Source organism: Planococcus citri, chromosome 5 (assembly GCF_950023065.1).
Source record: "Planococcus citri chromosome 5, ihPlaCitr1.1, whole genome shotgun sequence".
Taxonomy (NCBI): Eukaryota; Metazoa; Arthropoda; class Insecta; order Hemiptera; family Pseudococcidae; genus Planococcus; species Planococcus citri.
In genome coordinates this window covers 26,075,194-26,097,248 of record NC_088681.1, presented here as the reverse complement: position 1 = coordinate 26,097,248, position 22,055 = coordinate 26,075,194, and the positions used below count along the sequence as shown (strand labels likewise).

Sequence of the window (22,055 nt, the reverse complement as noted above, 5' to 3'; positions counted from 1 at the left end):
TTACCGGGTTCATTATGTTTTCAGACGATGATAGCTTCTGGTCAAGTTCAAACTTCGGTGAATGGTTTAATTTTACAAAACGGACTGGCTACGAATCAAACGCACGGTAAAGCAGCTACCGGCGAGGAAGTGCCTCAGAGTATCGTTGTGACGAGCAGGCAACAGTACGGACTTCCCGAAGACGCGGTTATTTATTGTAATTTTAATCAATTGTATAAAATCGACCCACCGACGTTGCAGATGTGGGTAAACGTAAGTATACGAAAATTTGATCATTTCGAGGTGCATTGGGTGCTAAGGTGGCATGATTTTGACATTATTTAAGAGAAAAATTTCGCTTATTTCTTATAATTAATCATGACGTTTTTTTTTTGTTTTTGTAGATCTTGAAAGCAGTTCCTAATGCGGTCATTTGGCTGTTGAGATTCCCGGCAGTAGGCGAAGCTCATTTACAGGCCACCGCTCAGTCGCTGGGCATCGCTCCTGGTAGAATACTATTCAGCAATGTTGCCGCCAAAGAAGAACACGTGAGACGTGGTCAGCTAGCCGATGTATGTCTGGATACACCGTTGTGTAATGGGCATACGACTAGTATGGATGTACTATGGACTGGTACGCCGGTAGTGACGTTACCAGGTAAATATCGCCATCGAAGATGTATTCGGAATAGTGCCCTGTCTCGTGTTTTTATCAAATGCCTGTCGTATTATGAATTTTGAACACTTTCTCGTAGCTGTTTTTTTTATTCGTATTTTTTAAAAAGGTTATTTGATTCTGTTCAGACTTTTTCTTGATAGACTTTGCTCCCTCCTTACTCTTAGCCTCTTTCCTATCAAATATCAGGAAGGATGTTTGTTCAGACGGTTTCTACAGAAACTGCTGAATCATTTCTCGCGACATCTGGAGTCGATCTGATTAACGTGACTGAAAAGTCATTCAAGAAGGAATCCCAAAATATTCATTGAAAGCTCCCAGATTTCTGTTTTTTTTTTCTGTAAAAAATTACCTTTTGAATGAATATGCAATTTTCTGAAAGAAATGAAAATCTAAAGATCATTAAAAGATACTCCCATCAGGCAATGTTTCGAGACTAGAATTTTAATTTTTTGTTTTTGAAGAATTTTTGAAATTGACAATTTGGCTTTATTGCTTATTCAAATTTTACCAATTTGAGATATAGAAAACTGAACTTCGATTTCAATTTGTGCCCAATTTTCGACTTCCTGAACCGATTTCTGGCAATTTCGAGCTGTTAATGCCTATAGCGAATTTTGAATGTTCCTGTAATTGAAAAATAGGTTTGCAAGAACCAAAAGAAACAGTTTTGGAAACATTGGGAATTGGGATGTTCTTGAAAAAGATATCCATGTGATGGAAACTTCAGAAGTGTTCTTATATTAGCTAGAACTGTGATCAACCAATTCCAAAAATTATTCGAAAAACCATCTAATCTAAACTATTGCTTTGTTATTTCAGTTTTTTTTTTTTTTTGTTTGTTAAATCCAAACAAATAATTTGTTGGTTAAGTAAATGCCTTTCTTGCTAAAATTTGGTGTAGACTCTGTAGACTTTTTTTTTCGAAATTTGATGGAATCTTGCAATGAAATGTTATTTAATGTTTTGAAAAAAAAAGTCAACAAGATCTTTTGGCTTTAAAAATATACACCTACATATTATTTTTTTTGTGAATTTCGTGATCTAAAAAGTATCTACTATTGTGACCAATTAAAATGTATCGAAATCTCGCACAAAACTCAAAAATGACAACGACTTTTACGTTGGTTTCGGAATTGAAATTTTTATATCCAAAAATTGGAGAAACTCACAAATCTAAATGTGATTTTTTTTAAAAAATTAGGTAATGTTTCGTCTTAATTAATAGCTGATTCAGTGTATGAGAGGTCAATTATTACTAATTAAGCATTATAAATTTTTTTTGATGTACAAATTTTCAGTAAATTTCTTGGTTTTTCAGAAAATTTTTCATGAAAAATACGTTTCATTTTGGACCAACTTTATGAAAACATTCAGTAAATTTTAAAATCAATTCAAATTGATTTTTTGCTTCTCAAATACGAGTATTTAATGAATTCTAGTTTCAATTTCAAATTAAATTGTATACATTTTCAGAGAATTTTGATTTCAATTTGAAATTAGATCCAATTCTGTTTTCATTGCATGAAAATTTTCGGCGAATTTCAATTTTAAATCAAAATGAATTTTTTGTTTTAATAATTTTTAGTGAATTCAAATTTTATTTCGATTAAATTAAGTCTTCTGCTGGACACATTTTCGATGAATTTAAATTTAAACTGCTTAAATTTTTAAAGAGGTAAAATTTTCAGTCGATTTTAATGTATGATTTTAAATTTGATTAAATTTTCTGTGGGACAAATTTTTGATGAATTCCGATTTTCGAATTCAGATTGCGTAAATTTTTCAGAGAATTTTAATTTCCAAATGTGATTTAATTTTATGATTTTAATTTCAATTTCAAATCAAATTGAATTTTTTGCCACACACATTTTTTGTGAAAACTGTCAATTTAGTGTTGAAATTGAAACTGCTTAAATTTTCTGAGAATTTTGACCAATTTGTAATGTAATTTGATTTTTTTTTTGATTGAATGGCAATCTTGGGAGAAATTTAATTTGAATTCCAAATTAGAATTCCACGAATTTTTAGAGCATTCTGATTTCAATTTGAAATTTCATTCAATTTTGTTATTGAGTATTGAATTTTTTGCAACGTTAACTAAATTTTCGGCGAAAAATTACAAAAGTGTTCAAATTAAATCTGCATAAATTTCAAGGCATATTCATTTCAATTTGAATAATTGTGCTTCAATTGTCTTTGAATTGCATGAATTCTGTTTCAAAATTTTATATTTTCAACGAATTTCGATTTTAATTTGAAATTGAATTCAAGATTTCCAATTTCAATTTCAAATGAAATTGAATTTTTGGCAGCACCAATTTTCAGTGATTTTCAACTTCATGTTCAAATTAAATCTGAGTGAATTTTCATAAAATTTTTATTTCAATTCGAATCTTATTGTGATTCAAATTTTTCGATTGCATGAACCCAATTTTAAAATTTCAAATTGAAGCTGCGTACATTTTCAACGAATTTTGATTGCGATTTAAAAATGAAAGGTATTCATAATTCAGTTTTGAAGTTTACGTATTTAATCCTGTTTTCAATGCATGAAAATTTAATTTCAAGTTGAATTGAATTTGCTGCGGTATAGATTTTGAATGAATTCTAATTTTAATTTTAAATTTAAACTGCATAAAATTTCGTGCAAATTTTTATTTCAATTTGTGATTAAAATTCTCAGAGAATTTCAATTTCGATTTTGAAATGCTGGGCATATTTTTGGTAAATTCCGATTTCAATTTCGAATTTAAATTGCATAAATTTTCAGATAGTTGGATGCGAGGTTTAAATTTTGAATAACTTTCCAACTCGGATCCTTCCCTCCCGCCGTCCGTAACCTTGCAGTTCGAATGCAAAAAAAATTTCAAAATTCCTCGTGACCGATGACTCTTGAATCACCTACTTATTTTTCGATTTCGCGGTGTTCAGGTTTAAAATCATCAGTATTTTCAAAAACCGATCAGTTTTGAAAAAAATTGGGCCTGTTTTCACCGAATTTTCAGGTTCTCAATAGCCTATTTTGAAACGTGCTTTTAATTCAGAATACGATGGGCATTTGCTGAACACCTTGTATACGAATAGATAGTTATGAGTGATGAAAATATCGAACTATGTATTGAAATTAATCTGTTTTATGTGTATTTATAGGTGAAACTTTGGCCTCTCGTGTAGCTGCTTCGCAGTTGGCCACTTTAGGTGTTCCTGAGCTTATCGCTAGAACCAGAGAAGAATATCAAAATATCGCTATTAGATTAGGAACCGATAAAGAATAGTAAGTTCTATTGATTCAGGTTTTTTTTTTTTTTAAATAATTAATTATTAAATTTTCTATTTCGTTCTTCTAATGAGTGAAATATTGTAACACTAATTTTGCCTGCGTTTCTTTTTTCTGCAGTTTGAAAGCCATAAGAGCCGAAGTATGGAGAGCAAGAGGCGAAAGCACCTTGTTTGATTGCCAATTCTACGCCAGAGGATTGGAAAAATTATACCGAATTATGTGGAATAGGTTCGCAGCCGGTAAAGGCGCCGATCATATTTCAGCCAACGATACTAACTAAGTTTTTAGCTGTCGCAGCTTCTTCAAGATCCACATTCAGGATCTTGTTGCTCGATCTTGACGTGAAAAAGTGACCAAATTTTGAGTCGATTTTATGCACCCGGCACGACGGGACGAATATTTTCCCTCCTCGAGTTGTTAGTTTTATATATTTTTCCAGCGTTATTATCATTATTTATTTATTCAATTTTTTTTCCAAGGGAAATTAGTTACAATATCGAATTGTATGATTTTGTTTCTTTTATTGTTGGTCGTTTGTAACGGGTTCTTATCGTCGATCGAACGATATGTTTTTAATTGGCCGGTGTCTTCCTCTGTTGTTTTTTTTTCTCATCGAGTAGAAAGAATACACACGTCTTGTAATTACATTTTGGGAGAAATACAAAGAAAATGAAAACAGGAAATCGAAATGCGTTAAATCGCCCTCATCGCCCTCCTCCCAATTCCATCTTCTGCTCGTGTCGAGAAATACCTACCTATATAAACATAAAATCGGTATAATTATCTTGTACTAGTCAACCTCTTTACCCCCTTCCCTACTCCCCCGTCCCCCCTTCATTCCCTTCCCTTCGCTCATTCAGCGTATGTTTTATGTACAATACGAAACTTCTCTCGATGATGACGATGACGCATTGAACGTGACTTGTATTTGTTTGTAAAAGTGCCATGGGATTTTTTTATTGCTCGAAAAATTGGCATTTTAAAGCGTACTAGTAGAAAGAAAAAGAATAAAGAGAGAAATGTATCTACGAGTAGTGATTTTATTTAGAGCTATTTCAGTATATGTGCTGCGAATTATTTCGAAGGATTTTTACTTTTTATTGGGAAAGTATTCGTAATGTTGAGCATACGTTTTGTTTTGTTTTTTTGTATATATAGACAAACACATACCTCCTGTTTTTTTTGTAGGGTTTTTTAACCAATAAGACGTCCTCCTCAGAGTATTTTTTTTCTCAGAACTCTCGCGGAGTAGTAGAGACGATGGAATATGTACAGCGCTTGTTTTTTTTTTTCAATTTTATCTTCTATATGCATCAAAATCCGCTTCCAAGATACATATTTCGAACGTGGTACGATTTATTTTATTGTATATTGAAGTAGGTGTTTTTAAATGCGTGTATATAGGTTTTTATCATATTCGATGAAGTTTTTTTTCATCTCGCAGTTTGTTGACTATGTCCCCTGATCCTGTTTTTTTGCCCCCTTTTCTGTTGTATTTATTATTTGAGCATTTGTAAATAAAGATTTTTAAATTATCGATGTGTTTTTTTAAATATTATATAATTTGATTGGCAGAAATGCTCTGGATATTGGAGTTGGATGGGTTTTGTGCGGAGTTGAAAATTCAGTTGGTTTTTCGGTGTATTGAGTATTTTGTTTTAGTAGGAGGATTTTTCGGTTTTAGTTCGTACTTTTTTGTACAGCTTGTGGTTTGATTAGGTATAAATAAAAATTGACCTGAGTCTTTGGTATTATTTTTAAAAGTTGCAAAACATCCTATTCTAAAATCAAGAAAATCATGACTCAATTTTGGGCTCAACATGTTTTAAAAATGCTTCATAAACATTTTAATTTTTCATGTCTGTTTAACTTATTAATTATTATGATAGATCATGTGATGCTTTTTGAAAAAAAAAATCCTGGCCCAATGTTAAGTTAAAAATCCTTCAAAGAAAACTCGGAAAAAGTTTTGATGAAAAATTTTGATTTCTTGCCAGAAATCTAATCATTTTTAATAATAAAATCAATACCTAATTTGGGCTGAAAATTCTTGGAAAAATTGTTACCTAATTTTGGGGTCAAAATTCTTCAGTGTTCAGAAAAAGCCGAAAAAGATTTGCTAGAAATTGTTGATTTTCTGTAGAAAATTTTTCAATCTATTTTCATCAATTACATATAAAACATTTTATTCGAAAAATATGATAATCATGACTCAATTCCAGGATTACAATTTTTCAAAAATTCTCCATAAATAAAAGAATTTTTCACGACATTTCAACTCATTATAATAGACCAGGTGAAACCAAAATTTTCAAAAAAAAAAAAAAAACTCGAAAAAAGTTTCGATAGAAAATTTTAATTTCCTGCTAAAAATCTGACCAATTTCGATCGGAAAACAAAATCTAATTTTGGGCTTAAAATGCTTCGAAAATCATGTTTCAATTTTGAGCTGAAAATTCTCAAAAGTGCTCAAAAAAGTTTTGCTAAAATTTTTGATTTTCTGTGAAAATTTTATTTATTTAAAAACCATGAATGATGAAAATCATTACTCAATTTTTGAATTGAAATTCTTTAAAAATGCTCAAGAAATAATATAATTTAGTCAAAATACTTGGATTCATAATTTGATGGATTGCAGGGAGTTGATTTTCTACTATAGACACTTTTCTACTGAAAATTTAACCCATTTCAGTATTATGTAGATTGGCAAATACTTAGTTAAATCCATATGTCTACGAAAGACTAGCTGAATTTTTTGCATCACAAAAATACCAGTCCACTGCACACTTTGTCGATGATTGAACTGTATGTAGACTACAATATTGGTTTAAATTGGTGGAAGAATATTCTCGAATGCTGGATTTTGTAGTAAAGTTCAAAAAAATGCTGTTATGGGCCAGTTGTTCTCGATTTGGCTCATTTAATACTTACATCAAAACAAATTTTTTCCAACATGAAATTATCTAAATGAATTAGTATGTATTAAGAGGTAATTATGAAACAGGACTAAGTACATTATTTTGATGAGAAATCATCCATTTGAAGAGAATAATTTCAGAAAAACAAATATTAAAATAGTACAAGCCTAATTAGCCCTTATCGAATTAAGTTTTCAAAATGCATAGGGGTCATTGTATTCTTTATGCCTTTTCAACTGCTTCATCATTTTAGATAAATGAAAGTAAGTAAATATTTAGAGAAGATCAGTTCATTGAGAAATTATTTATTTGTGTTTAAATTAGGTAGGTACATATAGAGATTACGTAAAATATTACACAATATCATTTTTATTCTATACAATACATATACCTGATAACTATTCTTCATTCTTCATCTTCCAAAGCAATGTTGAGCTGAAAGCAAAAAAAGAAAAAAGAATAACAATTGAGCAAAAAGCTGAATATTGAGCTATATAATAATGCAAAAAAAAAAAAATGCGAAGGATTTAAAAAACAAATTGATAAGAAAGAATTATTGATTAATTTTGAAAGTCCAATTCTAAACTTAAATGTAGAAAAAATTGGAGGCCAATTTTGACCTCATAAATTTACTGCAAGTTTTAATTTTAATGTCAAACAGCTACTACAGAATCAACTTTTTTTTTACGAAGGGGTCAAAATCCCAACAATGGCACAAGCTGGAATAATTTGGTAGGTATGTCTATTATACCTATGGAGGGGGTTTGAATTTTTTTCAAAAGTTGTAAATTTCAGAAAAAAAGTGCAGAGTTGTAGGTGGCCAATTTTTCAAAAAAAAAGGCATTAAAATTACACTTTTTATTATAATTTAAATTAGCCCTCAAAAAAGCGCTGGTAATCGGAATATGACTTAAAAAGAATGTTTTCAGGGCCCAATTGCAAATTCGGATCAATTCATTAGACTACATGAAAAATTTCAGAAATTTTTTATTTCAATTTCAAATCAAATTAAATTCTTGCAGTACAAATTTTCAGTAAATTTCAATCCAATGTTTAAATTAAATCTACATAAATTTTCAGCAAATTTTTACGTGGATATGATTTGTAAATGAATTTTTTTTGATAACGTGAATCCAGTTTTGAAATTTCAAAATAAAACTGCGTAAATGTTCAGTAGATTTCAATTTTGATTTAAAATGTAAGTGCTCTTAATTCAAATTTATTCTACCAGTATGGGAAAATTTGGCAAATTAATTTCAAAATAAACTAATTTTTTTGGATGCATAAAAAATCTTTAGTGTTAGTGAATCAAAATTTTAATAGTAAATCAAAACTGCATTTTCATTTCGAAATGTGATTTAACTTTGTATTGATGATATGAAAATTTACAGACAATTTCATCTTAAATTCAAACTGAATTTTTAGCTTCACGAAATTAATTTTAAATTAAAACTGCATAAATTTTTGCTAGAATTTTGATCTCAATTTGTAATGTTATTTTAATTTTGGTCTTACTGCGTGAAAATTTGCAGTCAATTTTAATTTCAATTGGAAATTACATTTTTTACTAGTCAAATTAATTTCAAAGCAAACTAAACTTTTGGGAGCAAAAATTTTCAGGGAATTTCTATTTTAATTTTTAAATGAAAACAGAGCGAATTTCAATTTTAAATCAAATTTGCTTTGGGATTTTCAATTATCAATTTCAAATCAAAACAGAAAATTTCAATTTTAATTCGAAATGTACAATTCAATTTTTTGTTTGCTTGAATCCAGTTCTAAGATTTCAAAATAAAACCCCAGGAAAATTTTTAGCGAATTTCAAATTAAATTTAAACTTAAACTGAATTTTATGCTATGCTACACAAATTCAACGCAAACTCCAATTTCAATTTCAGCTGCATAAATTTTCATTTTAAAATGTGATTCAATTTTGTGTTGACCTCGCCCAATGAAAACTTTCACCAAACCTCTGTTTCAAATCAAGTTGAATTTTTTTTCACCACAAATTCTGATTTCAGTTACAATATAAAACTGCACAAATTTTCAGATAATTCTGATTTCAAGTTGTGTTGACCACATGAAAATTTGCAGCAAATTTCAATTTTGAATCATATTGAATTTTTTGATTTGTGAATTTTGATTTCAATTTTAAATTAAAACTGCATAAATTTTTAAAAATTTTAAAATTATTATTTTTTGGGTGTTCTTAATTACAAGATTATTACACCCGTAAGGGGGGGGGGTTAGATTTGGTTTGTGAGGTTGATATTTTTTATTAGGGAGATGAATTTTTGTATTTCAGGGGGTTTGTCAGGAGGTGGGTTTTCTTTTATCTGTAGTATTGCATGAACCGAGATTCAAAGTTTTACACTCAATTTTGATGTCAATTTGAAATTCAATTCAATTTTGTTTGAACTGCATGAAAAATTTCAGCGAATTTCAAATTCAATGTAAAATCCAACTGAATTTTTTGCTACATAAATTTTCAATACTCATGAAAATTAAATCCGTGTAAATTAATTACGCAGAAAATTTTCATTTCAAAATGTGATTCAAAGAAATCACTCTTTCAAACCAAATCTAGACTAACCCCTCGAAACTGGGCGTAAAAATCCTGGAAATTATACACGCCCAGTAGGTATAAAAAATGTCAAAAAAAAAAAAAAAAAATTGTGTTGACCTCATAAAAACTTTTAGCTTTAGCGAATTTCTATTTCGAATCAAATTTCATGTTTTTACTTCTCAAATTTTTTATGAATTCCAATTTCAATTTTAAATTAGAACAAGAATTGCATAAATTTTCAGAAAATTATGATTTTATTTAAAAATTTCAGTGGATTTCAAATTAAATTAAATTTCCTGCTGCACGATCCCATTTTTAATAATACATAATTTCTAACTGCGGAAATTTTCACAGAATTTTGATTTCAAAACTTTATTCAATTTTGTTTAGACTGCTATAAAATTTTCGACAAATTTCAATTTTGATTTCAGATCAAACTTTTTCTGTATGAATCTTCTTTTAATTTCAATTTCTATTTGTTTGAAGTCAAATTGAATTTTGATATCATAATTTTCACTGAATTCGAATTTTCATTTTATTTCTATGATAAAATGCAATGTTTTTCGCTCGTTGAAGTTTTAATGAATTCCAGCTCGCATCTCAAACCAAATCGAGTTATTACTGTAGGTATGTATTACTTATTTATACGATGAGATTCACGTAGGTAGGTAATGTGACTCAATTTAAAAATGCATCATCAGCATCATCAACTTCTATCGTTCGCTTACATTTTAAACCCTTCGAAACATATTACGCAGCCAAACGAAACGTTTAACTAATCGAGCATCTAGTACATTTACTTCTACAGTACAATGAACAGCGTACGAACAAAGTTCTACGTCCATTTATAAACGAGGCTCAAGAATATTTATTTTCTAGCAAGAAAAAAAGTAAAATTTTTCCAATTTTTGTACACGATGCGTCGTCGTATCGTCGAATATCGCTCGAAGGCTAAAATAACATTTTTACGGGTAAATTACGGTATTTTAATTAGTGTTTCGAGATCGTTGTCCATGAGATGATATTTTATGGATTTTTAATTTCCTAATGGTTTTTAAATATAATGGCGAATATTTTCAACTGCGCACACATCTCCTCCATTTTTGTATACTCACGTATTTACACAGAGAGAATATTTTCCCTCAAATAAATTGGCACCCAATCAAATTTTTATTCGAGTAAAAAATCTCGTTCAATTAAGTAAGAAAATTCCAGAATTTGACGACCAACTACGTCGTACGTCGTAATAAAAATTCATACGCTAGTATACCCTGCTGCCTGTACCTACCTACCTATACATTTCCAACACAAGTATAGGTATTGAACACAGTAAGATTTGTAGTAGGTACCTACCCTTTTTCACCCGTATAACTACGGATATTGTTCCTGCGTGAGAATACATGAGAGAAAGAGGCAGAGAGAGAGGTAATCTAGGTCGTCGTAAAGGGATTAGAATCTGGTTGGAAAACGAGGTCACATCGAGACCAACACAGCACGAGGGACGAAGACGAGAAGCAGAAAACAGGGCTTTTGAAAAAAGTTCACGTACACACGAAGAGTAACGCTTCGACAGGCGCCACACAGCGATAAATATCTCCTCGAAACGAGTAATTTTACAATACTCGACCATATTATAGTTGGAAAATCTACCCCCTCGGACCGAGCCCCGTCCACGGCAGCCTTTCGCAAATTGGCCATTTAAACGAGCTCGTATATATACACACGTATAAAAATATCCTCCTATCCACAACCGTGTACACTCTATACACACGTTTACGACCGACGACGATCTGCTATACGTAAAAATTTCCATCTTTTATGTACCTACTATACTGGAAAAGCCAGCAACTCGCCGGAGACCCGGAATGAGAGAAGCTCGACTCGAAAATTCGCCAACAGAATTTTGACGCCATGTTCGGCTGCTCTGCTGCTTTATGGTGCTAGTGCCATGCCAGTGCTATGCGAATATATAACAGCTACTATAGGGTTCGAGTTCGACTTGCAAGCAGCCGGGGCCGGGGCACAGGGGGCAGTATAATAACGCATGTATATTAGAGATCGTCTATCGATTTTTCCCCCTGCTTTTACTATACATTTTACAAGTACCACGCTCACATATTCTCCCCAACTCCCCCTGTGCTTTTTTGTGCGCCGCGCAGCCACGCAAACTAACGCTATTTGTGACCTAAATATTTGGCTTTGGCCCGAGCCGCCGCGTATACGCAGTATTGGATTTGTATCAATTTTTTATCTTTTTTTTTTTTTTTTTTTTTTTAGGTGCTTTTATGCGTATGGAGAAAATACGTATATCTACGAATAAAAAGTGAAACGAATGTTGGAGAACTTGCATATCACATGATCACAACACACATGCAAACAGTCATATAATAATTTAATAAAATGTATGTTCTATGTATACTTACTCATAGCTACTTATTAACTGTATCTATTTACAGAATGTACGTACCGAGGTACATTATTTTGGAATATCGAGTAACTTGGTAACCTTTTTTCTCAAGGCCAATTTAATCAGCATTTAGCTAAATCGAACAGGTATACCATGAAAGGTAGGTATTATTGATTTATTCAATGATACGATACAATTTTGTTAATGAAAATCGACACGTAAGCCGTTTTGCTAAAAGAAATTTTCAATTTAATCATTTTTTTTTGTTCATGTTGTAATGTTCGTGGGCCTAATATGAGGAATATTATTTTTAGATATGTTTATGAAGAGGCAGCTAGGTATGTAAATGGGTAAACAGGTAGGTAAGCAGGCCATAGGAGAGCAAATGAGTGCAGAGATGAAATCGTATCGTGTTGATAGGCAAATACATAGAAGGGGTACCATATAATATTCTCACAAGTTCAAAAAGAAAAAACACTTGAAATTTTTCCATAATGAAAATTATAAATTTTTTTTGAAACGGTCAGAAATTCCTCAAAATATTACCTAACATTCAGGTGACAGGGATATTGAAAACTTGATCTTGTTTAAATTGAAGAGTGTCAACTCAAGTTATTCCCTTGTTAAAGATGAAAACCAAGACTAGCGTGGGACGTGGGAGAAAACGGTTCTTCGAGACCGGAATGGAAACTCACCCCCTCCCTCCCACCCTCTCAAAAAATCACAAAAAAAGGTAAAATACGCAATTGAATTCAACAACCAAAAAAAATGTCTTCAAGTAATTTACCAAGAAATTCCTACTAATTCACTAAAACATCACTTGTAATTTACCAAAAGAAAATTACTAGTAATTTACCAAAAAAATTACTGGTAATTATTTACATTTAAAAAAATTACTGGTAATTTACATTTAAAAAAATTACTGGCAATTTACATTTAAACAAATTAATGGTAATTTACCAAAAAAATTACTGGTAATTTATCAAGAAAAATTACTGGTAATTTACCAAAAAAATTACTGGTAATTTACCAAAAAAAAATAACTGACAATTTACCAGAAAAATTACTGGTAATTTATCCAGAAAAAAGAAAAAATTACTGGTAATTTATGAAGAAAAATAACTGGTAATTTATCAAGAAAAATTACAGGTAATTTACCAAGAAAAATTACAGGTAATTTACCAAGAAAAATTACAGGTAATTTACCAAGAAAAATTACAGGTAATTTACCAAGAAAAATTACAGGTAATTTACCAAGAAAAATTACAGGTAATTTACCAAGAAAAATTACTGGTGATTTACCAAGAAAAATTACTGGTAATTTATGAAGAAAAATAACTGGTAATTTACCAAGAAAAATTACTGGTAATTTACCAAGAAATTACTAGTAATTAACTGAACAATTACCACTTTACCAGGTAATTACCAAGAAATTACCAGGAATTTTTCCAATAAATTACTAGATAGCAATTTGCTGAGAAATTAACAAAATTTACCCAGAAATTACCATAAATTTACCGTTCTACACAGAAATTACCGTACTGGCAAAAAAGGGAGAAATGGCGAAAAAAGAAAATGAAAACAAAAAAAATTTCCGTATCAGTTTTCATTTTTTTGCATCTCAGTTTCAGTTTTCAGCATTTCAAACCATTTTCAATTTTATCAGTTTTCTAGCCCTGCCAGTAATTTACCCAACAATTACCAGTAATTCACCCAGAAATTTGAGCAATGTTTTCAAGAATTTAGGTATATGAAAAAAGAACTTCTCCAGTCTCAAAATAGGGTCATTCCATGTCAATTCGACCAACGATTTTGAGTCATGTTTTTCGATGTAGCTCAATTTTTGTTTACAATATCTACCCACCCAGTAAGTAAGAAATCCGCAATCAGTTTGGTCCCAGCCCCCTCAGGGGGCGGGTGTGGGGCTTCCATTATTTTCACATTGCTTCGAGGTACTCAACTTCAGCAGCGCATTCCTCTAAAACTATGATACTTTGATCAAAACTGATTTCACAGTTCGAAAGGGTATTGAATTTTGAACTTTTTAAGCATTTTGAAATTTTCAAAATTTGAAAGTTGAACTTTCAAATTGAAAGTTCAAATGTCAAAATGGCGCTGTAAGTGGGAGCTACCATTTAAAATTCTGAAAAAATTTCCATAAATGTAACTTTTGATGCTTTTTCGAAATATTCAAGTTTCAAGATGGGATCTCTTGATAGAGGGGGAGCACCCCCACCCACCATTTTGGACAAAACATTCAAAAAAAAATCTGGGGCATGTGATATATCGAATTGTATGTTTTTGGTAACGCTGAACACGAATATGATGTTAGATTTTCGATTGGACCACATTCATGGCCCCCAGCACCTCCCCAAATGGGGTAAAAGTTCAAAATATGTTTTTTTTTCGTGCGACACATCAAATAGTATGTTTATGGTGACGCTGAACACGAATATGATGTCAGATTTTTGATTGGACTCATCCACGGCCCCCAGCACCTCCCCAAGGGGAGGGGTGACCTGAAAAACATGGTTTCAATTGTGTGACACATGAAATAGTGTGTTTTCGATATCGCTGAACACGAATATAGCCTTAGTTTTTCAAATTGACCTCACGCATTGCTCCCAGAACCTCCCCCAATTGGTAAAAGTCCAAAAAAATTGTTGGAGGCGGTGGATGGGGTCCAATCAAAAATCTGACGTCATTAATTTACCAAAAAATTACCAATATTATTTACCCAGAAATTAATAGTAATTTACTAAGACAAGAAATCACCAAATTTTGCAAAAATTACCAGTACATATAACCAAAAACTATAATTAAGTAAAAACTGTGATAATAAAGATGAAAACTGAAATGTGGCACTGCCAAAGTGCCCCTTTCCTATTCACCAACAAAGTATTTCAAAAAGTTACTCCCCTCTTCCCTCTTGAAAAATGCGGAGAAAAGGAAAAAAATCGAAAACCAAAACCGATAACTTCTATAGTAAAACCTGTACCTAAATCAAAACCATCAAAAATAACGCTTTTGATTTACTTACTTTATTAATAAAAAAATCTTATAATATTTCACAAACTTAAGGTTTATATGTATACTCAAAAAGTACAATGTGGAAGATGAGTTTAATATGTATTGAAGTTTGTATCTCAACTAGGTAACTGATTGGTTCAACATTTTGACTGCATTTATTTCAGTTTACGTACATGGATTTCAGCATTTTGATGATTTTGCTATTGCTATTGCATTCGCTTGTTCATTTCAAGCTATTATTCATTTGATTCAACATACCATTATGGTTTTATGGCCACACAGTAGGTAAGATGAAGTGGTGAATAAGATCGGATAAATGTTTCAATACAAACACATTAAAGGCTAGGCCAAATGTTGAGATGTATGACAGATGACCAAACTCTGCAAGCAAGCGCAGTTCACGAATTTATCAGCTAGTTTGAGGAAGAAGGGGAGAGGGGGGCTCATATTTGTTGACCAATTTTTCGTAATAAAAAATTACCCATCTAAGTACTTTCATATGTATATCCTTCACTCGAAACTCCCACAATTTCTTTCATTGAACTTATCATCCAGTCTAGTACCTACTTTTTCACCCACTCAACATTTTGAATAGTACTAGAACAATGAAAAAAATTCCTTCACACATAAAAATATAAAAACTATAGCACCTTTGACTTACAAAATTGCTGGCATCGTGTCGAACTGGCCTCGAAATGATACGCTGTGGTTATTCATCTTTAACATTATAGTATATCTGGAAATAAATGACGATGATGACGACGACGTTGGCAGCGGCGGTGGTGGCGGTGGAGGCGGTGGCGACGTCAGTGAACACTGAAACAGAGAGAGGTCATTGACTTCTTTATAAAAAGCTCTCGTACGAGAGAGATCTCGTTCTTCGTATATATACTACACACTTACACAATACTACACACATAGGTACACAGCTACACACCACACATACCTCTACACACTACGTATACCTATGTAATTCGCTGGTGCTCTAATAACATACACGATAACAATCTTCTCATAATACAGACCCGTGCTCAATGCTCATATCACGTCTCACGCCGAACACAGAAGACCCTTTTTGCTGGACGCGTTTTGAATTTCCGAATATGTAAGCGATTAAATTCGCTAATAAAGTTTGCCGTTTATGCCGCAAAGGTACATAGCTAATCTCGCAAACTAATAGTATTTGTACGTACCACTGGTGTGGGATTTGAGAAAAAAAGATGAGGAGAGGTGCCTCGTATTCCTTTTTTTTTTTTTTTTGTTTACTTTTTGGCCTCATTTGTACGACATATATGTATGCATACGGAGGAAAGGATCTCTGGGGAAAGGCATCAGATTGAATGTTCAATTTTAACTTCATTTTTTTGTAAAATTAGGGAGTCTAGGAAAAGATGCTTTGAATTTCCAATTTTTATGAATTCATCATCTGTAAAGGTTTGAGTGCGAAATCAAGCGTAGAGAGAACCAGTATAGGTGCATATTTACAGTTTGTCATTTTTCTGACTCCAGTCTTGTCATAATCGTGCAGAAAAATAAAGAGTTCGAAAAGAGAGAGGAAAATGATTCAAATTTCCCATTTTCTTCCATTTATTGTTACTGGGCGGAATAATTAGAAAAATAAATTTAAAAATTGCGGATTCTAAAATAGAGAAATTTCACTATTTTTTCATTCAAGTATCAGAGCCCATTAGGGTAACTCAACGAGAAAAAAATTTCAACTAGCCTACTAAAAAACTGAGTATTTTAAAGGGATTTGATTTTTTCAAAATTACCCATAAATTGCATAAATAGATGAAAAAAACAAGTAATCACTTACTTTCTCAAAACCCCACATTTCTGGTTACGTTCCAACTTGAATCAAGTTTCAGAGTCTAAATAGAATTAATTATTTTTGGTAAATTACCTGTACTTTTTGTTAAATTACCCATACTTCTTTGTTAAATTACCAGCAATTTTTTGGTAAATTACCAGTTATTTTTTTTGGTAAACTACCAGTAATTTTTTGCTAAATTACCAGGTTTTTTTTTTGGTAAATTACCAGTTTTTTTTTGGTAAATTACCAGTTTTTTTTTGGGTAAATGACCAGTAATTTTTGGTAAATTACCAGTTTTTTTTTTGGGTAAATGACCAGTAATTTTTGGTAAATTACCAGTAATTTTTGGTAAATTACCAGTAATTTTTGGTGAATTACCAGTAATTTTTGGTAAATTACCAGTAATTTTTGGTAAATTACAAGTAATCTTTGGTAAATTACCAGTAATCTTTGGTAAATTACCAGTAATCTTTGGTAAATTACCAGTAATTTTTGGTAAATTACCAGTAATATTTTGGTAAATGACCTGTAATTAATTTTTTGGTAAATTACCTGTAATTAATTTTGTTGGTGAATTACCAGTAGTTTTTTGGTGAATTACTTGTAAATTTTTAGTCAGTAATTTTTTTGGTGAAATTACCGTTGAGTAATTCTTTTGGCAACGTTTCCAGTAAGTCATTTTTCTGGTAAAATCATAAAATGACTGTTTTTTTTTTTTGGTTTGTTTGGTAACATTACCAATAAGCAATTTTTCTGGTAAAATTACTGGTTTTTTTGGTAAAATTGCCAGTAAGTAATTTTTTTTTGTAAAATAAGTGATAAGTAATTTTTCTGGTAAAATTAGCAGTAATTAATTTTTCTGGTAAAATTACTGGTAATCAACTTTTTTGGTAAAATTACTGGTGGGTAATCAACTTTTTTGGTAAAATTACCAGTAAGTAATTTTTTTGGTAAAATGACTGGTAAGTAAGTAATTTTTTTGGTAAAATTACCAGTGCGACCTGTTCTGACAAAAGGGACCACAAGTCGGAAAACGTTTTTTTACAGTAGAGGCAAAAATGTAAAAATGAGTCAAAATTTTGAAAAATTGTTTTTTCGCGGATTTCGGTTGTTTAACATGTGAACTGTCATGTGACACAGCCGCAACATGTAGTTTGGCCGAAAAATGTGTTGAAAGCGCATTTTGAAATTTGAGCGCTCAAAACTTTCAAAGCTCTCTGGAGACGGAACAAAGCATTCTACAGAAAAATGATGTTAAGGAAAATTGTAGAGAATTAAATTTCCAATCGACATAATGTCATTAGTTTTTTTTATAGGAGGCTTAGTTTTCGATATATTTGCAAAAAAAGTAAAAATCGAAAACAAATTTCAATTTTTTTAAAAATTTTTTTCTCATTTTATCTTTTTTTTTACGTTTTTATAATGTAAACGTGTTCTTATCGTTTTAAATTATTCCATGTTATTCTACGCACTTTCAAGTACCAGAATCCATTTTTTGAAACATTATGTACCTTTTCTCGGAAAACATCACATTATCAGTTTTCATAATTTTTTTTCTTAAATGCGTTTTTCTCAAAATCAACATTCAATCCTTCAACTTCAAGAAATGAAAAAAGGTGAGAAAAAATGAGCTAGGAGTCTGGGATTGGTCTCATTCGACTCCGTAGAATGTCTAGTTTTCAAAATGGCCAAAAAATTGAAAATGAAAAATCCGACTTGTGGTCCCTTTTGTCAGAACAGGTCACAGATAGGAATTTTTTGATAAATTATTGGTAATTTTGTTTCTTTAGTAAATACTAATTTTTTGGTAACTCACAACCAACTGTGTTTTGGTAAATCATTAGTATTTTTTTTTTTGGTAAATTACCAACACTTTTTGGTAAGTTACTGTTGAATTGTGGTAAATTGGTAATTAATTTATGGTGTTTTGGTGATTTTTGATAGATTATTATGTACCAATTTTTGGTTGCTTACTACCCTGAGAGTTTTTGTAAATTATTAGTAATCTCCAAGTAATTAATTAATTTCCAGCATATTACCAATAATTTTTGGTAAATTAGGGTAATCTGCGGTAAATTGATAAATTTTTGGTAAATTGGTGGTTTTTGGTAAATTACCATCTAGCAAACTAGTGAAATTCTGGAAAAATATCAGTAATTTCTAGTTACTTTCTAGTTTTTGGTAATTTGTGGTATTCTCAATACATGGTAGTCTATTGATTGCCTGCCAAACTTGAATGCTTATTTGCAGAGCCTCCAATATGCATGAAATGACTTAAAATTTGAAATATTATGTGTTCTTTGAGGCAATTAGATTAGAATAAACTTATGCATGCATTTAACAGTTACCCAATCATCTCGTTCAGAATAGGTAAATGTTACTAACGTTAGTTATTCAGCTATTTTTTTTTCTCAAGCTGAAAGCACAGAAAAGTACAGAAACACCTGGTTAGAGGAGCAAAGGATGATTCAAATTACCAATTTTTTTCATTTTTTGGCCATTTTATGACATCAACGAGTAGAACATGGAAAACAGAGAGAGAAAAACAGAAAGAGAGAGACAGAGAGAATTTCAGCGATAAAAATGAGATCGTGCACGTGGAAGATATTCCGCGCGTCCGTCGTCATCGTCGTTCTCGCAACTATGCTTTTATAAAGTCAATATAAAGGTGGAACGCATGCGCCTCTCACAATTCCGAGTTTTTTTAACTCTTCTCAACGCTCTACGCTCTACGTATACTGTACACACTATAGCACATCCTCGTATATTTTCTGTATTATACACGCGTACCACAAGCAAAGCAAACACTCAACACAGCTCTATACACAGTGTACGTACATGAAAACCTTTACATATACGCACAGCACAGAGAGCATCGCTTCGACAACAGGGAGCAGTGACCTGTGGTGGTATAACCGCGCGCGCGGGAAATTTCACGTAAACGTCACACTTTTCTCGCTTACATAAGCCACACGAAATCACGATTTCAGCCGCTTAAGAAATCGATATGTAAGTCATTTGAATTGTTATTGCACGCGGACGCTGGCGTCGTTGCCGCGGACGCTGCACGCAGCACCCAAAAAATTAGGTCATCCGCTACGAACCGCACACGCATCTCTCTGGTTCAATCATCATGCCACAGCTATACAGCTACATAGCATAAAAGTCCCATCAAACTCGTGAATTGCCTTCTACAGATACCTCCATCCTCCATCCGTCCATCGTCGTCGCGTCACCATTTAAACCGACGAAAAATTTGAACCCATTCTTGATTTGCATAAAAACAACACACATGAGATGAGATCAGAAGAGGAGGACAGATCAGAGTACTGAAAAAATATACTCAGTCTGCGTATTCAATTCAGAATTTGGTATATGGTAAATAGTGGCAGCAGGCGGAGCAGGGACGAATTGTAGAAAAATATCATCACCGCAGGTAGGTACACTTCGTCATCGTCATATCTCAAAAAAACCATCGCTTCATTCACCGTTACCTGCATAGGTATATACGAACACGAAACGACTATTTGTACAGAACTAATAGCAATACATTCGAATTACTAATAAAAATGGTAATTACCCGGACCCTACCTTCTACCTTTCTTCCGGTTTTCTCTATTATCCGCTTTGGCCACAGGTCTCATCGCCAAAAGCGATCCAAACATCGCGACAAAACACGCAGAAGCGTGAAAAAAAACCGCTCCAAAGCTGATAAATTTGCATACAAATTTAAACTCTCATCAGTCGCCTAATGACTCGTAATTACCGTAATTACCGCGCAACGGTGGGTAATACATGGACGGGGAAAAGCAGCCAGAAACATAGCATAGTGTACTGCAACAGCAAAACCGAACGGCGAACGCTAATCGACTTACATAATGGCATCCATTAGCTAAGTTATCAACAAAAAAAAAGTGTTATATTTTGATAGAAACAGAAACTCTCGTTTACAATAATCATCCTTTTAAATTATTGTTATATTTATGGAACCGGGTGCGAAACCGTAATTACCCGTAATTTTGCGTTCCACGTAAAAAAATCCGGTTGTATGGATTTTGAAAATTTTGAAGTTTCAAATTGTGTTTGGGCCTTCAATTTTAAAGATAGGCAAATTGTCATAACTTTTTTTGTTCAACTCAAATACTATGATGAGTTACCTACTGAAGTGACCTAAATGATCTAAGTAAACATTTTCTCATCTTTGGCATTTTTCAAAATTAGTCAGTTTTAGCCCAAAAATGGTGTAACTTCTTCAATTTTTAGATTAGATAGTAAGAAAATGTCTGCATCATTGAAATGACTTCAATAACAATAACCTAATAGTGCTCACTGTCAAATGTTACAAACAAAAAATATGATAAATTGCCTATCTTCAAATTTGAAGGCGCGAACACGATTTGAAAATTCAAAATTTTCAAAATCTAGGACACAACATTCGGAAATTTTGAATCAAGTTTGCCCCTTTAATTTCAAAAATAGGCAATTTGTCATAATATCATTTTTTGTTTGTTCACTCGAGTGTACTAATGGGTTTTGGGCATCATTTTCAATGATTCAAACATTTCCTTATTTTTGATAAATCTTTCAAAATCAGTAAATTTCCAGTTTTGCGAAGCACTTGGCTCCTTCAATTCACAAGATAGACTACCTTGTGTACATAACAAATTTTGTTTGTCTTGCCGAGTATTATCACCACACGCCAGCTTTCCAATTGACATTGGGACACCCTGTACGTCAAAATCAGGCATTATGTAAGTATTTCAAAACAAATCTACACCCAATAGATGTCTAATAAATAATAAATATTATTCAGTTGTGGCATAGATCTATTGGTCATGTATATGTCCTGTAATCAAAAATCAAACATAACAGCTACCAGGGCCGGACCCTAGAAAATGGAAAAGTGGCCTACCGAGATATCCCATTTTAGCGGCCCGATCACGACTTGACTATAATGCATTTTTCTGCTTTCAAATTTCTCTCTAATAGATTTTTTTGGTTTTAGGTTAATATTGTTAATTCAGACTGAAAGTGTTGAATTTTGAATTTTTAAGCGTCAGTTACAGTTCTCTTAATAAAACTGATTTTTTGGACCACTTTTCGGACCTGGACCAACCGATGACCAGTATAAAAATTTTAGGTCATGATGACTAGACTGGATTGATCCGCAACGACAGAAAAAACTGAGACCAAAAACCGAACAAACAAGATAAGTAAGCTGTAAGTATATGAAAAATTGTTTAAAAAATAATCCAACAACCTCTATCAACAATCAACATTGAGCATGACCAACGGACTAGACCAGACCTTTTGAAAGCTCCAAACAAAGACCTTGATTTTGGAGTGACTGCAAAACCTTAGTGGTTCTACAAGCCTGGTGGTAC

The 22,055-nt window shown here is 32.1% G+C and overlaps 1 protein-coding gene and 1 long non-coding RNA gene across 5 annotated transcripts in view; one reads left to right on the top strand and one right to left on the bottom strand.

The window, feature by feature from the left end:
* sxc (O-linked N-acetylglucosamine (GlcNAc) transferase sxc) overlaps positions 1 to 5,472 on the top strand; it is a 62,653-nt gene extending 57,181 nt beyond the window's left edge. For both annotated transcript variants that reach the window (XM_065365382.1, XM_065365383.1), the window contains 4 exons: positions 25 to 252; positions 384 to 636; positions 3,808 to 3,931; positions 4,055 to 5,472. In XM_065365382.1, coding sequence (XP_065221454.1) covers positions 25 to 252; positions 384 to 636; positions 3,808 to 3,931; positions 4,055 to 4,217 — 768 coding nt within the window. In that variant the 3' untranslated portion in view covers positions 4,218 to 5,472. The remainder of the gene's footprint in view (positions 1 to 24; positions 253 to 383; positions 637 to 3,807; positions 3,932 to 4,054) is intronic.
* A 923-nt stretch (positions 5,473 to 6,395) lies between these two features.
* The window catches only part of LOC135847279 (uncharacterized), a 69,535-nt gene continuing 53,875 nt past the window's right edge, over positions 6,396 to 22,055 (bottom strand). For 2 of the 3 annotated variants that reach the window (XR_010559133.1, XR_010559131.1), the window contains exons 6-7: positions 15,520 to 15,674; positions 14,848 to 15,239 (exon numbers count right to left, since the gene is read on the bottom strand). This is a non-coding gene — a long non-coding RNA (uncharacterized LOC135847279). Of the gene's footprint in view, positions 7,291 to 14,847; positions 15,240 to 15,519; positions 15,675 to 22,055 lie in introns of those variants that run through there. The other variant, XR_010559132.1, reaches the window with a different exon arrangement.